At 53.2% G+C, this 12438-nt stretch overlaps 1 protein-coding gene across 1 annotated transcript; it reads right to left on the reverse strand.

Moving 5' to 3' along the window:
• Positions 1 to 7945: 7945 nt before the first annotated feature.
• Positions 7946 to 11810, reverse strand: GPR132 (G protein-coupled receptor 132; the record flags this gene model as incomplete). The annotated part of the gene is made up of 2 exons (XM_080707242.1): positions 7946 to 9057; positions 11759 to 11810. The coding sequence occupies 2 exons, from the start codon at positions 11808 to 11810 to the stop codon at positions 7946 to 7948; spliced, it is 1164 nt and encodes a 387-aa protein (XP_080563368.1).
• Between the last annotated feature and the right edge of the window lie 628 nt (positions 11811 to 12438).

Genomic DNA, 12438 nt, shown 5'->3' on the forward strand with positions numbered 1-12438 from the left:
ATAGCTTTCAGAGAGAATGTTTCTGGGTTCCATCCCCAATACCATACACACACACAAAAATTATGTAAGTAATAAGCCATGATGCTTACAGTTGTAACAGTGCTGGGGGCTCTTCCTCGATTCAAATAGATATATTGAATAGGGAAAGTAATAATTGCATCTTCGACAACTCTTTATTACAAAGTTAGTAAGAAATAGGGAAGAGAAGGAAAGCAGGGTGCCCGCAGACACGTGGGAGAGCCCGAAATGGAGCTCTGATCCTGGCCCTTAAATACAGGTTTCTTGTTGGGCGTCCTTTTCAGCGTTACCAAGGCAACGAGCTAGGACATCTCCTAGGCAGGCCGTGCCTCCTTGTCTCCAGGCAGCGCACTGACTAAATGCAGGGGCTAATAAACTATCTTGTTTATACCCCTATTGTCGGGCTATACTGGTTGACCATCAACTGCCTTCTCCCAAATCGGCACAATCTGCCGGCAGAGAGGTGCAGGCCATCCCTAGGGACCGCGGTCGGTCTCGATGTCTAGCAGGTGCCTTCTGGCCACTACCTGAGAGTTGCCGAGCACTGTCAATCACACGCCAGTGTCTCTCAGCGCCAACACAACTTGCAAGAGAGGACAGCTACCCAAAGGGAGGGGTTCCAGCATTGAAAACCCGGTGTGGAGGCTGGTCTAGGGGTTATGTACTTCTGAAGTGTATACTTTATATACTCGGCTTTCCCCATGGGGTCTCCAGGCGGTTTCCTGGGATCTGCGTGGTGTCCTTGCATACTGTACTTCTTTGGGTCTCCACCCCCTGGGCTTCCTGAGTGCTCCAGGGAATCTCCTGGGATCATCAGCAGGAACGACTGGAGGTTTGTGAAGCTCTGGTCACACTCAAGAGGCGTTTAATCTCATTATCACTTGACATTTGGGAGTCTGGTCTCTCGGAGTTCTGGAAGTTAGTTAGCCTCTGTGGCCTTTCAAGAAATAAAGTTTCTCCACGTCACCCTCCGGCCTTTTCTTTCTACCTTCTCTCTGGGATTACAGGCATATTTATTTTATTTTGAAACATTTCACTATTAGCCAAGGCTGGCTTCAAACCTGTTATCCACCTATTTAGCCAGAATGGGGTTTAGGGGAACCAATATCTTTGACCAATTTCAATCTTTATTTGAATTGTTATCTTGTGGGCTGGTAGGCCCTGGCACCCACCGGCCTCTCGCCTCCATCTGATTAGGTGATACAGATGGTGTGTGTGTGTGTGTGTGTGTGTGTGATGCTGGGGATGGAACCCAGGGGCATTCTGTGTCTGAACTACACCCTCAGCCCTATTTTATGTTTCGTTTGGAAACAGGGTCTCACTAAGATGCAGAAGGCCTCACTAAGTATCTGAGGCTGGCTGTGAACCCAGGATCCTCCTGTCTCAGCCTCCCAAGTACTGGGTTACAAGTGTGTGCCACCACGCCGGCTTTGGGTAGTCCTTTGAAACCCCTCTGTCCCCAGGCCTTCTGCCCTGCCTTTCCCTCCTGGCCTTTAAGGCTTGCTTATTATTTGTACCGGTATTGGGAATGGCCTAGGAAGATTTGAGAAAGCTCTGATTAGTATATTTCAAAAATTGGTGGAAGGACTTGGTTTCTACCAAAAAAGCAGGCAACTATTCCAATGCAAATTAACCTAGCTAAAGGTAATTAGCAAGTCCATAGGAGAGGGGAACTAGGACTTCCTCCTTCTAAAGACAGGTTGACATAATTGGATAATATAGCTAGGATGGGAGGAGGGGGTCGACCTTAGACCATGACCTTCCTGAAAAGAGACACCTAGGGGGGAAAGTAAGGGGAGGTACCTTACAGGGACGTTTACTACGTCAGAATTACGTGAACAAGATGGAGGTCATGTGTATAAAAAGTCTGGTCCACATGTCGTTTCTTGGTGAATTTGTTTGAACCACTCCCCCATGCCTCTCCTGAGTGGCATGGGGCTGTCACTGTCTTCTGTATTTCTGTCTTTTTAATAAACTCCTTTAAATCTTCAGCAAGAGTCCAGGCTATTGCATATCTATCCTTAGCTCAGGACAAGAACCTGCGGGGTGTGTGTGTGTGTGTGTGTGTGTGTGTGTGTGTGTGTGTGATTTTACTGGGGAATTATTCCCAGGGGTCTAACAAAGATCCCTGGGGACCATTTTCCCTAAACGGTAACCCTCACCCCAACCCGTAACCTAATTGTCTGAGTCTTTATAGAATTATTACATCGGTCATTTGGAAATTTAAGTGTAACCCATACATAAATGTTACAGCTTCAGGGAGTAAATCCTGAATTATTTTAAACAATTTGAGGCCACTAATAACATAAGTCCCAAGTATCTTTTTGGTAACAAGGCCAATTCCAAGAAAAATCCCCAAATCCCCACGCCTAATACTATTCCCCAGAAGGAGATGCCGCGCGCCCCGTCCCAGGGAATGTCTGCCGTGCCACATTCCTGCGGCAACGAGCCGAGCTCAGTTGTAGACGGGGAAGACGGCGCGGCAGGGGAGCCTGGAGATGCTCAGCTCAGAGGCGGCCCTGGTGCTGCTGCTGAGTCACCAGCAAGGGCGCAGCGTGTCCCTCGTGGAGCACGCCGTGTGCTCACTCAGTAAATGTGTCCTAAGCACGTTTCAGCAGGACGCAGCCCAGCGGCCCCGCTGCGCGCCGTGTGGTGCTCGGCCGCCCCTCAGGCCAGGCTGGGAGATTGGCCGCGTGCCCTTTCATTCTTTTGGATCCACACCCCATGATTCTGTGTCACCGAGGGGAAGAACTACATCTTACCTTTAATAAAGAAAAAGAAATGTGCCGGCCAGGGTGGCCAGCACCTGTAGTCCCAGAAATCAGGACCAGTCTGAGCAACAGAGCAAGACCCTGTCTCAAAGGAGAGAAAGAAAGAAAGAAAGAAAGAAACCAGGTGTGGTGGCACACACTTGTAATGCCAGTACTTGGGAGATTGAGACAGGAGGACCGAGGGTTCAAAGTCAGCCTCAGCAGCTTGTGAGCCCCCCGCAACTTAGAAAACCCTGTTTCTTTTTTCTTTTTCTGGGGGTACGAGGAATGTAACCCAGGGGCCTTCTACCTCTGAGCTACACTCTCATACCTATTTTATATTTTATTTGAAAATTATTATTTGAAAATTGCTGAGAGCTTCACTCAGATGAGGCTGACTTCGAACCTGTGTGAGCCTCCTGTCTCAGCCTCCCAAGCGCTGGGATTACAAGCGTGCGCCACCACGCCCGGCTGAAACCCTGTTTCAAAATAAAGAATAAGGGCCAGGCGAGGTGGTGCACACTTGTAATCGCAGCATTCGGGAGGCAGACACCGGAGGATTGTGGTGCGCAGACAGCCTCAGCTACTTAGCGAGGGCCCTTCGCAACTCAGAGAGATGTTGTTTCAAAAATAAAATAGAGGCTGGGTGTGGTGGCACACGCTTGTCATCCCAGCATTCGGGAGGCTGAGACCGGAGGATCATGGTTCGCAGACAGCCTCAGCTACTTAGTGAGGCCCTCTGCAACTCAGTGAGACCCGGTTTCAAAAAAAAAAGAATAAAAAATAGGGCAGTGGGTGTAGCTTAGAGGTCATATGCCCCTGGGTTCCATCCCCAGACCCATCAAAAACTAAATTAATAAATAGGCTAAAAATTAGGGCTGGGGGTATAGCTTGGAGGTACAGTGCCCCTGGGTTCCATCTGATACCGAAAAAAAAATTTTTTTTAAATAAAGGATAAAAAATAGGGCTGGGGGTATAACTTGGAGGTAGAATATTCCTGGGTTCAACTCCCAGTACAGCAAAACAACCCAAAACAAAACAAAAGAGAAAGAAAGGGAGAGGAAAGAAGGGAGAGGGGAGGGAGAAGGGAGGGACCTGGGAGGGACCTGGCTTTTCAGCCCCACGGTGAGCTCTGACGTCCAAAATGGCAGGCACTCCACCCACCCGTACCAGTCCCCACCTGCAAGGGTCTGGGGGCTGCAGCGTGAGAGGAGAGGGCTGCAGCTCCGGGGCTCCTCCTGTCTTCTCCGCAGCTGTGGGCCCCTCCCCGCTCCTCCGTGTAGACCATTGTTCTCAGCTGCGCGGACCCACCCTCAGCTTCACATGTCCTGCTCCCTGTCTGGGTGAACAGCCCAGGCCTGCGGGAGCTCTGGGAGCTCACCTGCCAAGGCCTGGCATCTGCGCTGGTCCTGGCCCCGCTGAGCAGGGGAGCCCTTACCTCCGTGGGTTCAGGGCTCAGAGGCAGGTGGTAGTCATGGACTGGCCCCCCAAAGATGACCATGAAAGCCCTTCCCTAGCGTACCGGGATACACGGGGAATCTGAAGTCTGAACCCAAAGCACCCTGGAAGCAGGGAGCACCACGGACTGGCAGCCACAGAGAAGCGGATCTTGGTCCTGCGCTGCAAGCAGCTGGGTTCTTCAGGTCCTGCGTTCAGGATGAGAACTCGGCCTGCAGGCACCGCCAGGGCCGTCCGCGAGGCTGACTGCCAGCCTCCTAACCTGAGCAGAAAGGTGAGGTCTGCGGCAGCTGGGAGGAAGACAGCGCTAAGCTAGAGAAAACCGGGCTGCAGTGCGGCTGCTCACCGGCCGGGCGCCGCACCCCAAGGTCCCCGCCACCGCTGGGGGGTGGGGATCCACCTGACACCTCTCTTTCGTTTCGACTCCTCCAACCTGCCCGGGGCCTTCTTGTCTCACCCTCCAAACAGACCCCCGGATGCCGATTGCCCTCTAAATGCCAACAGGCCCGTCCTCCTCCGCTGCTGGCCCCTCAGGCTGTTAGGGGAAGCGGAGGGGAAGGAGGGATGGCCCCGCAGCTGTGAAGGGAGGCCTGCAGCTGTGCGTCTGCAGTTGCAGTTTAGATACCCATGGAAAAGCCAGCGTGTGGAGTTGAACAGTCGCACTAAGCAGTAACCACCCTGAACTGCTACGCAGGAGGAGGGTGGGATTTCTGGACGGTAGAGAAGCGGCCAGCGCCACACATCCAGACTGTACTGGTATTGGGAAGAGGGTTTGAAATGTATTAAGGTATAAGTATTGGGAAAAGAGTTCCAATTTTAAAAATATATCCTTTATACTAAGAAGGCCAGGGCTAGCAGAAAGGAGGGACTTGTAATTTACATTTCTAAAGGGAAGGAAAGGAAGCCTGAGAGGCTTCTTTACATTTCTGAAAGAGAAACAAATGGCCTAAGGGAAATCTGAAGAAATCCCAGATGCCGGGAGAAACAATTTCACACATCTCGGGGGATGGAACAAGAGGTGTAGAGGACTGTGTTTGAAGGCAGGACAGCCCCACCTTCCAGGGCAAATCCTCCTGGAAACGGCAGAGACTGGGCTAGAGATAGGGCTAGCATATCTACAGATCAAAGGACCTTCCTCGGACTTAGACAGGATAAAAACTCAGTAAACTGGAATTCTTTGGCATTTTCGTTCGAATTGCCCCCCTGTGTCTCCTCCGGCACAGGGCTGTGACTATCTCTATATTTCTATCTTTTAATAAACTTCTTTAAATCTGCAGCAGCTGTCCAAGCGATGAATACTTATTCTTAGCTTAGGACAAGAATCCACGGTTTTTCTGTTTGTCTCTGTGTGTCTGGTGGGTGGGGGATTATTTCACCTCCCACACCTTCCCCCCCCCCAACCTATCCCCCTGCAACACAGACAGCTGAGTGGCGTGTCCTCACTCCGCCCTGACTATTCTGGCACCAAGGGCCCCAGAGAACACTTCCCAGTAAAGTAATAGCACAGCGCTTTACCAGGAAACTTGGGGATGAGCATGTGTCTTTGTGTTTTATTTCTCTCTCACTCTTTCATACTGGGGATTAAGCCCAGGGGTGTTCTACCTCTGAGTTCCCAGCCATTTATTTATTTATTTATTTGCAGTACTGGGGACTTTTTATTTTCAAGTAAGGTCTTACTACATTGATGGAGGGCTCAATACATTGCTGAGGCCATCTTGAGCTTGTGAGCCTCCTGACTCAGTCCCCCAAGTGTACTGGTATTGGGAAGAGGGTTTAAAATGTATTAATGTGTCAATACTGGGAAAGATGTCCAATCTTGAAATATGTCTTCTTTACTAAGAAAGCCAGGGTTAGCTAACATGTCCTTGCATTCCTAAGAACAATTTAACACATTTTGGGGGAGAAAACGAAAGGTAAAAGCCTGTGTCTGGAGACAGAGATGCCTCCCCCTCCGGCCATAAATCTGGGCCTATGTTTGGAGACAGAGATGTCTCCCCCTTTAGGCCATAAATTCGGCTGGAGAGATAACAGAAGCAGAACCGGGGTTGGAGATAAGGTGTAACATGATCTCCAAAAATCAGAGGGACCTGCTGGACTTAGACAGGATAAAAACTCAGTCAACTGGAGTTCGTTGGCATTTTCATTCGAATTGCCCCCCTGTGCCCCGCTCCGGCACAGGGCTGTAACTATCTCTATATTTCTATCTTTTTAATAAACTTCTTTAAATCTGCAGCAGCTGTCCAAGCGATGAATACTTATTCTTAGCTTAGGACAAGAATCCACAGTTTTTCTGTTTGTCTGTCTGTGTGATAGTGGGGGGGGGATTACTTCTCCACACACACACACACACCAAGCACCTCCCCCCCCCCAACCTATCCCCTGCAACACCAAGCACTGGGATTACAGGCATGCACCACCAAGCCTGGCTTGTGTTTTTTTCTTTTTCTTTTTCTTTATTTATTCTTGGTACTGGGGATTGAGCACAGGGGCATTCTACCTCTGAGTGATACCCCCAATCCTTTTTGTTTTTTATTTTGAAACACAGTGTCATAAATTGCTGAGGCTGTCCTTGAACCTGTGACTCTCCTGTCTCAGCCTCCCAGTTACTAGGATTACAAGCCTATGCCACTGCTCTGGGTTTTTATTTCTAGGTGTATTTTCTTCCTTCCTTCCTTCCTTCCTTCCTTCCTTCCTTTCTTTTTTTCTTTCCTTCTTTCTCTTTTTATTTTATTTTGTTTGGTGCTGGGGATGGAACCCAGGGGCATTCTATCTCTGAGGTATACCCCCAGCCTAATTTTTTTATTTTTTATTTTGAAACAGGGTCTCATTAAGTTGTGGAGGGCCTCTGACTGAGCGGGAAGGCTGGCTCCCTGCAGCTTCCGGGAGGCCTGGGGTGCGGCTGTCCACTCTGCTCGGCTCTACCCCGGCCCCTGTGCTCTCACTGTGTGGAAGTGTCTGGGCAGAGGCACCAGCCCAGCTGTGCCGCGGTGAGGCAGGCACCACTGGACCCACTTTCTAGATGGGGCAACGGGGGCCCGAGCATGACTGGCCCAGAGGAGGTTCATCGGTGGCAGAGCTGGGATCTGACTCTGCCCCCTGAGCGCCTTTTGCTCCCTGGTATTGGCGAGAGGCAGGAGGGCCACAGGCAGAGCCCTCTGCTTACTAGTGACCCGGCCCACCGCCCGTGAGGCAGGGCCCGGGAGTCTCAATTCCAGGCACCCCCTTGCCTCGGTGACAGCTGCGTCACACCCTTCCCGGGGTGTCCACCAGCACTTCCCGCTGACTTGCGGTCCCACCATGAGCATTTGAAGGTCATGTGTCCTCCTGGGAGCCCAAGCAGTGGCCAGCCTGCCCTAGGGCAGGAGGTGTCTGCTCAGCGGGGCGCCATGTCCAGACGAGGGCGCCGGGGGCCGGGCTCCTGGGCTGTGCAGCAATCACAGGCGACACCTGCAGAAGCAGAGAATAAGAAGCCGCTGCCCAGAGCTTGGCCCGTGGCTGCGGGCACCCGGCCTCCGGCTCCATGTGCTTTCTGGGCTGCGGTCAGTCCTGGGGCACCACCATGCCTCCTGGTGTGCTGCCAGCTTCCACGGGGGGGGGGGGGGGGTCCAGGAGCGAGAAACCAGTGGTGCCTTCCAGAGGAGCCCCGCGGCCGTGAGCACAGTGCAGCCGTGGCTCAGTGGGTGGAGAGCCACACTGCCTGCCCAGGCAGTGCAGCGGGCTCAGCAGGACTCCTCCAGGAGCCTCCCCGGGGTGCACACGGAGCCCCACCCAGCTGGCTGAGAGCCGGGAGGGTGGACAAGCCCGGGGAAGACATAGTCCTTGGCCAGCTCCCTGGGCGAGTGCAAGGCCTCCGAGTCCTGGGACTGAGTGGGCTTGCTGACGTAGGTCTTGGCAGACCACTTCTTCCACCCCTTTCGGATTCTGGTCACTTCTTGCCGAGAATGGTCTGTGGCTAGCACATAGATGATGGGGTCGGCCACGCTGTTGACCGTGGACAGGCACAGGAACACCATGGACACAGTGTACAGTCTGGCTTCGAAGGCGCACACGGCCTCCCTGTCTCCTCGGTAGTAGGAGAAGGCGGCGGCCTTGACCAGCAGCACCGCGTGGTAGGGGGCAAAGCAGACCAGGAAGATGGCGACAACCGCGACGGCCGAGTGCTTCACCTTGGCCTTCTGGGCGGCGGTCAGGCCCACGCTCAGCTCGATGCTCCTGAAGATCCGCTGGTTGGTGACGGCAATGACGCCGAGGGGCAGGGCGAAGCCCACCACGAAGCGGGCGTAGTGGAAGCCCGCGATCCTGCCGCTCATCCGCATGGGCTCGAAGCAGGACCCCTCCTCCAACTCCATGTGGAACACCGGGTAGTGGACGAGCCCGACCAGAGCAAAGACGCAGGCGGAGATGAAGACGGCGGTCCTCTGGTGGCGGTGGCCGCGGCTCTCCAGCGCGTACACCACCGCCATGAAGCGGTCGCAGGAGACGCAGCAGAGCAGGAGGATGCTGACGTAGATGTTGCAGAAGAAGATGTAGGCGGTCACCCTGCAGGCCCGCGGGCCCAGGGCCCAGCGGTGCTGGTTCTGGATGTAGATGACCCAGAGCGGCAGCGTACTCAGGTACAGCAGCTCGCACAGCGCCAGGCAGAACAGGTAGACGGCCAGCACGTTGCCCTGCACCGCCTGCAGCAGCGTCAGCCACGCGGTCAGGCAGTTGGCCGGCAGGCCCAGCGCGCACACCGCGCTGTACACCACCACCAGCACCACCCTGCTCTCCTCGAAGGAGAAGGACGCGTTGCAGAGCAGGGGCGCGCGGGCCGGCACCGGGGTGGAGTTCCCTGTGGGACAGAGGAGAGTGACATCCTCAGAGCCAAAGGACTCCAGACCGGACACACCAGTGTGGGCGCTGTGAGGCGTGGCCAGAGCAGACTGAGCACGGAGACCCCCAGGAACAGCGAAAGCAGGAACCCCAGCCTCCCTGCAGCCGCACATCTACCAAACCTGAGCCCGTGTCAAGCCCACCGCGGCGGGCTACGCAGCTGTTCCTGCACCCGCCCCTCCGAAACCCCTGAAAAGCCCAGGTGTGGAAGGAAGCGGGCTCCTAGGTTTTCCCCATTGGAGCCTGTTCCTTGCTGTCGGGCCGTGTTCCCTTTGGTCCCTGTAATTCCTAACAGCCAGGGGTTCGCAAACTTCCAGGTGGACAATATATTTATTTACTTGAACCCAGGGCATTCTATCTCCGAGCTACACGCCCAGCCTTTTGTATTTTTGTTTTGAAACAGGGTTTTTTAGGTTGTTGAGAGTCTTCCTGTGACTTAGCTTCTGGGCTCAGACGGAATGTTGGAAGTGACTGTACCGTGTTGGGCCTGGCCTAGGAAGGCTTGAGAAAGCTCTGATTATTAATAAATACATTTCAAAAGTCATGAAGGGCAGGCCTGGGGAAGGGCTTGGTTTTGGCCAGGAAGCAAACAGCTATTGTAATGTAAAACATCCTAGCTAAAAGTAATTAGCAAGTAGAAAGAGAAGGGGAGCTGGGACTGCCTCATTCTAGGACAGGTTTACATAATAATTGATATCTAGTTAGGCTGGGAGGAGGGGACCGACCTTCCTGAAAGGAGAAGCCTGGGTGTAGACCAAAGTTAGGTGGGAAAATTAAGGGGACGGACTTTACCTGTCTATGTCAGAGTAACGTAGGAGAGAACAAAATGGAGGGTGCTGGGTCCACACAAAGGCTGTTCCGTGTTTTGTACATTGGTGGATTCGTTTGAACCACTCCCTCATACTATCCCTGAATACTATGGGGCTATAACTGTAATTGTGTGTGTGTGGTACTGGGGTTCCTGGAAACCCTTCTACCTCCGGGCTACACTCCCAGACCTATTTTATACACGGCTGGCTTCGAACCTGCGCGATCCTCCTGTCTCTGCCTCCCAAATGTAGGGATTACAAGCGTGCCCACCACGCCGGCTTTGTAACTGCATTCTTTATTTCTGTCTTTGTAATAATCTATCTTTGTAATAAACTCATTTAAATCTCTAGCAAGAGTCCTGACCAGTGTGCATCTGTCCTGAGTTGGGACAAGAACCCGCAGTTGAGGGGAATTGTGTCCGGAGCCTAACAAAGGTCCCTGGGGACAGTCCTAACCGGTAACGCTAATTCCCCAAACAGTAACATTTTAAACCATAACAGTGAGCCTTAGATCCCAAGCCAGACACGTGGCACACACCTGCAATCCCAGTGCCTGGGAGGCCGACACTGGAGGATCCTAGGATTGAGTCCAGCCTTGGTAACATGGTAAGGTCCTCGGCAATTTAGCGAGACCCTTCTTCCTTCCTTCCTTCCTTCCTCCCTTACTTCCTTCCTTCCTTCTTTCTTTCTTTATTTTCTTTCTTTCCTCCTCCTCCTCCTCCTCCTCTTCTTCTTCCTCCTCCTCCTCCTCCTCCTCCTTCTCCTCTTCCTCCTCCTCCTTCTTCTTCTTCTTTTCTTTTTTTTAAATCCAGGGCATTTTACATGTGAGCTATACTCCCAGGCCTATTTTATTCTTTCTTTTGGAAACAGGGTCTCACTACATTGCAAATGGTCTCACTGAGTTGCTGAGGCTGCGCACGAACCTATGAACCTCCTATCTTAGCCTCTCAAGTACTGGGATTAAAAGCCTGCACCACCATGCCTGGCTGAGACCTTGTTTCACAATAAAAAATAAAAAGGGGTATTTGGGCATGGTGGTGGCACACGCTTATAATCCCAGTACTTGGGAGGCTGAGGCAGGAGGATCGCAGTTCTTGGACAGCCTCAGCTACTTAGTGAGGTCCTCCGCAACTTAATAAGACTCTGTTTCAAAATAAAGAATGAAAAATAGGGCTGAGTTTGTAGCTCGGAGGTAGAATGCTCCTGGGTTCCATCCTCAGGACCACACACACACACACAAATGTTGCTGTGTGTTTGAAAAGTGTTAGGTTGAAAACAGAGTTAGGGGTTTAGGAAGGAGGCAAAAACACCCACTGGGTTATCAGAGACGCTGATTTATTCGGACCCGGCCCCTCCGGAGAGTCAGCCGGCCGTGGGGGACCGGACGGACGGCCACGCATCTGGAGAGTTGCGCATAGTCTGACCGGCGGCTGAGTCACGTGGGGGATCGGAGGCACCGCTGCTTTATGGGCGTGCCGATTCTCGCGACATCTGTAGCATCACGATGTTTGGAGTCCGCGGCACCTGGAGCCTCCCGATATCTCCGCTTCTGGCTTCCGGGGTTCCACTGTGAGAGCACGTGAGGCAGGGACCCAACTTATCATCCAGCCTTTTGGTGATAATGGCGGAGATTTGAATCCAGAGGGTGCCGGGTCCGAATAAAACTGGTCTCTGTTAACCCGGCTGGTGTTTTAGCCTCCCTCCTAAACCCTCCTAAGCCCCCTAACTCTGTTTTCAACTATTCATCTGGTGCCGACCCTGGGAAGAGTTTTGGGTTTTTAGGGAGAAGTTTTGGGTTTTTTTCTCTTTATTTTCTTTTTGATTCTCTTTTTGAGCCCCGGACTCTCCGACCTGCCAGCAGCTCAACTGCGAGGTCCTGCACCAGCACTCCGCGTGTAGGCATTGCCCCCACCGTCGTCGCGGGGTGTGGGCTCCGCCAGCCGCTGGCCGCCAGTTCCACCTGCCCCTAGCCAGGCTTCTTGGGGGGTGCTGGCACCTGCTCTGCCTGCCGACCGCCTGCGCGGGCCAGGACCTCTGCCCGCTGCTTGGGTCTCCTAGAACCACCATTCCGGCTCAGCACTCCGGTCACCGCTGGGACCTCTGGCCATTCTGTTCCACCCGCCCCGAGCCAGGCTCATTGGGTGACGCACAGCCTGGTTTCAGTGTCCATGCCAGGCTTGACTTGCAGGCATAGCCCCACTCGCTGCCGCCACTCCGTTTCACCCGCCCCCAAGACAGGCTTGCTGTGCGGTGTGCCCCGGGGCCCGGCCTCAGCATCTGCTGCACGCCTAGAAGCCATTTTGTTTCCACGCTGTGGGCCCGACAAGCCATACCGCCTGCACACCACCGTTTCATTCTGCCTGTGCCAGCCACCAGTGCCACCCACACATTTTGGACCCCAAATTCAAAGCGCTTGGTGACCCACTGTCCCCCGGTCCACTGGGACCACCCTCCAGATGACCAGGTCATCCTCTGGTTTTTGAGAAGGGATGGAGACGTCTTTCACAGTCTCTTAACCTCCATTTCCGAAC

The sequence above is a fragment of the Muscardinus avellanarius genome (assembly GCF_963383645.1).
Source record: "Muscardinus avellanarius genome assembly, chromosome: 12".
Lineage (NCBI taxonomy): Eukaryota > Metazoa > Chordata > Mammalia > Rodentia > Gliridae > Muscardinus > Muscardinus avellanarius.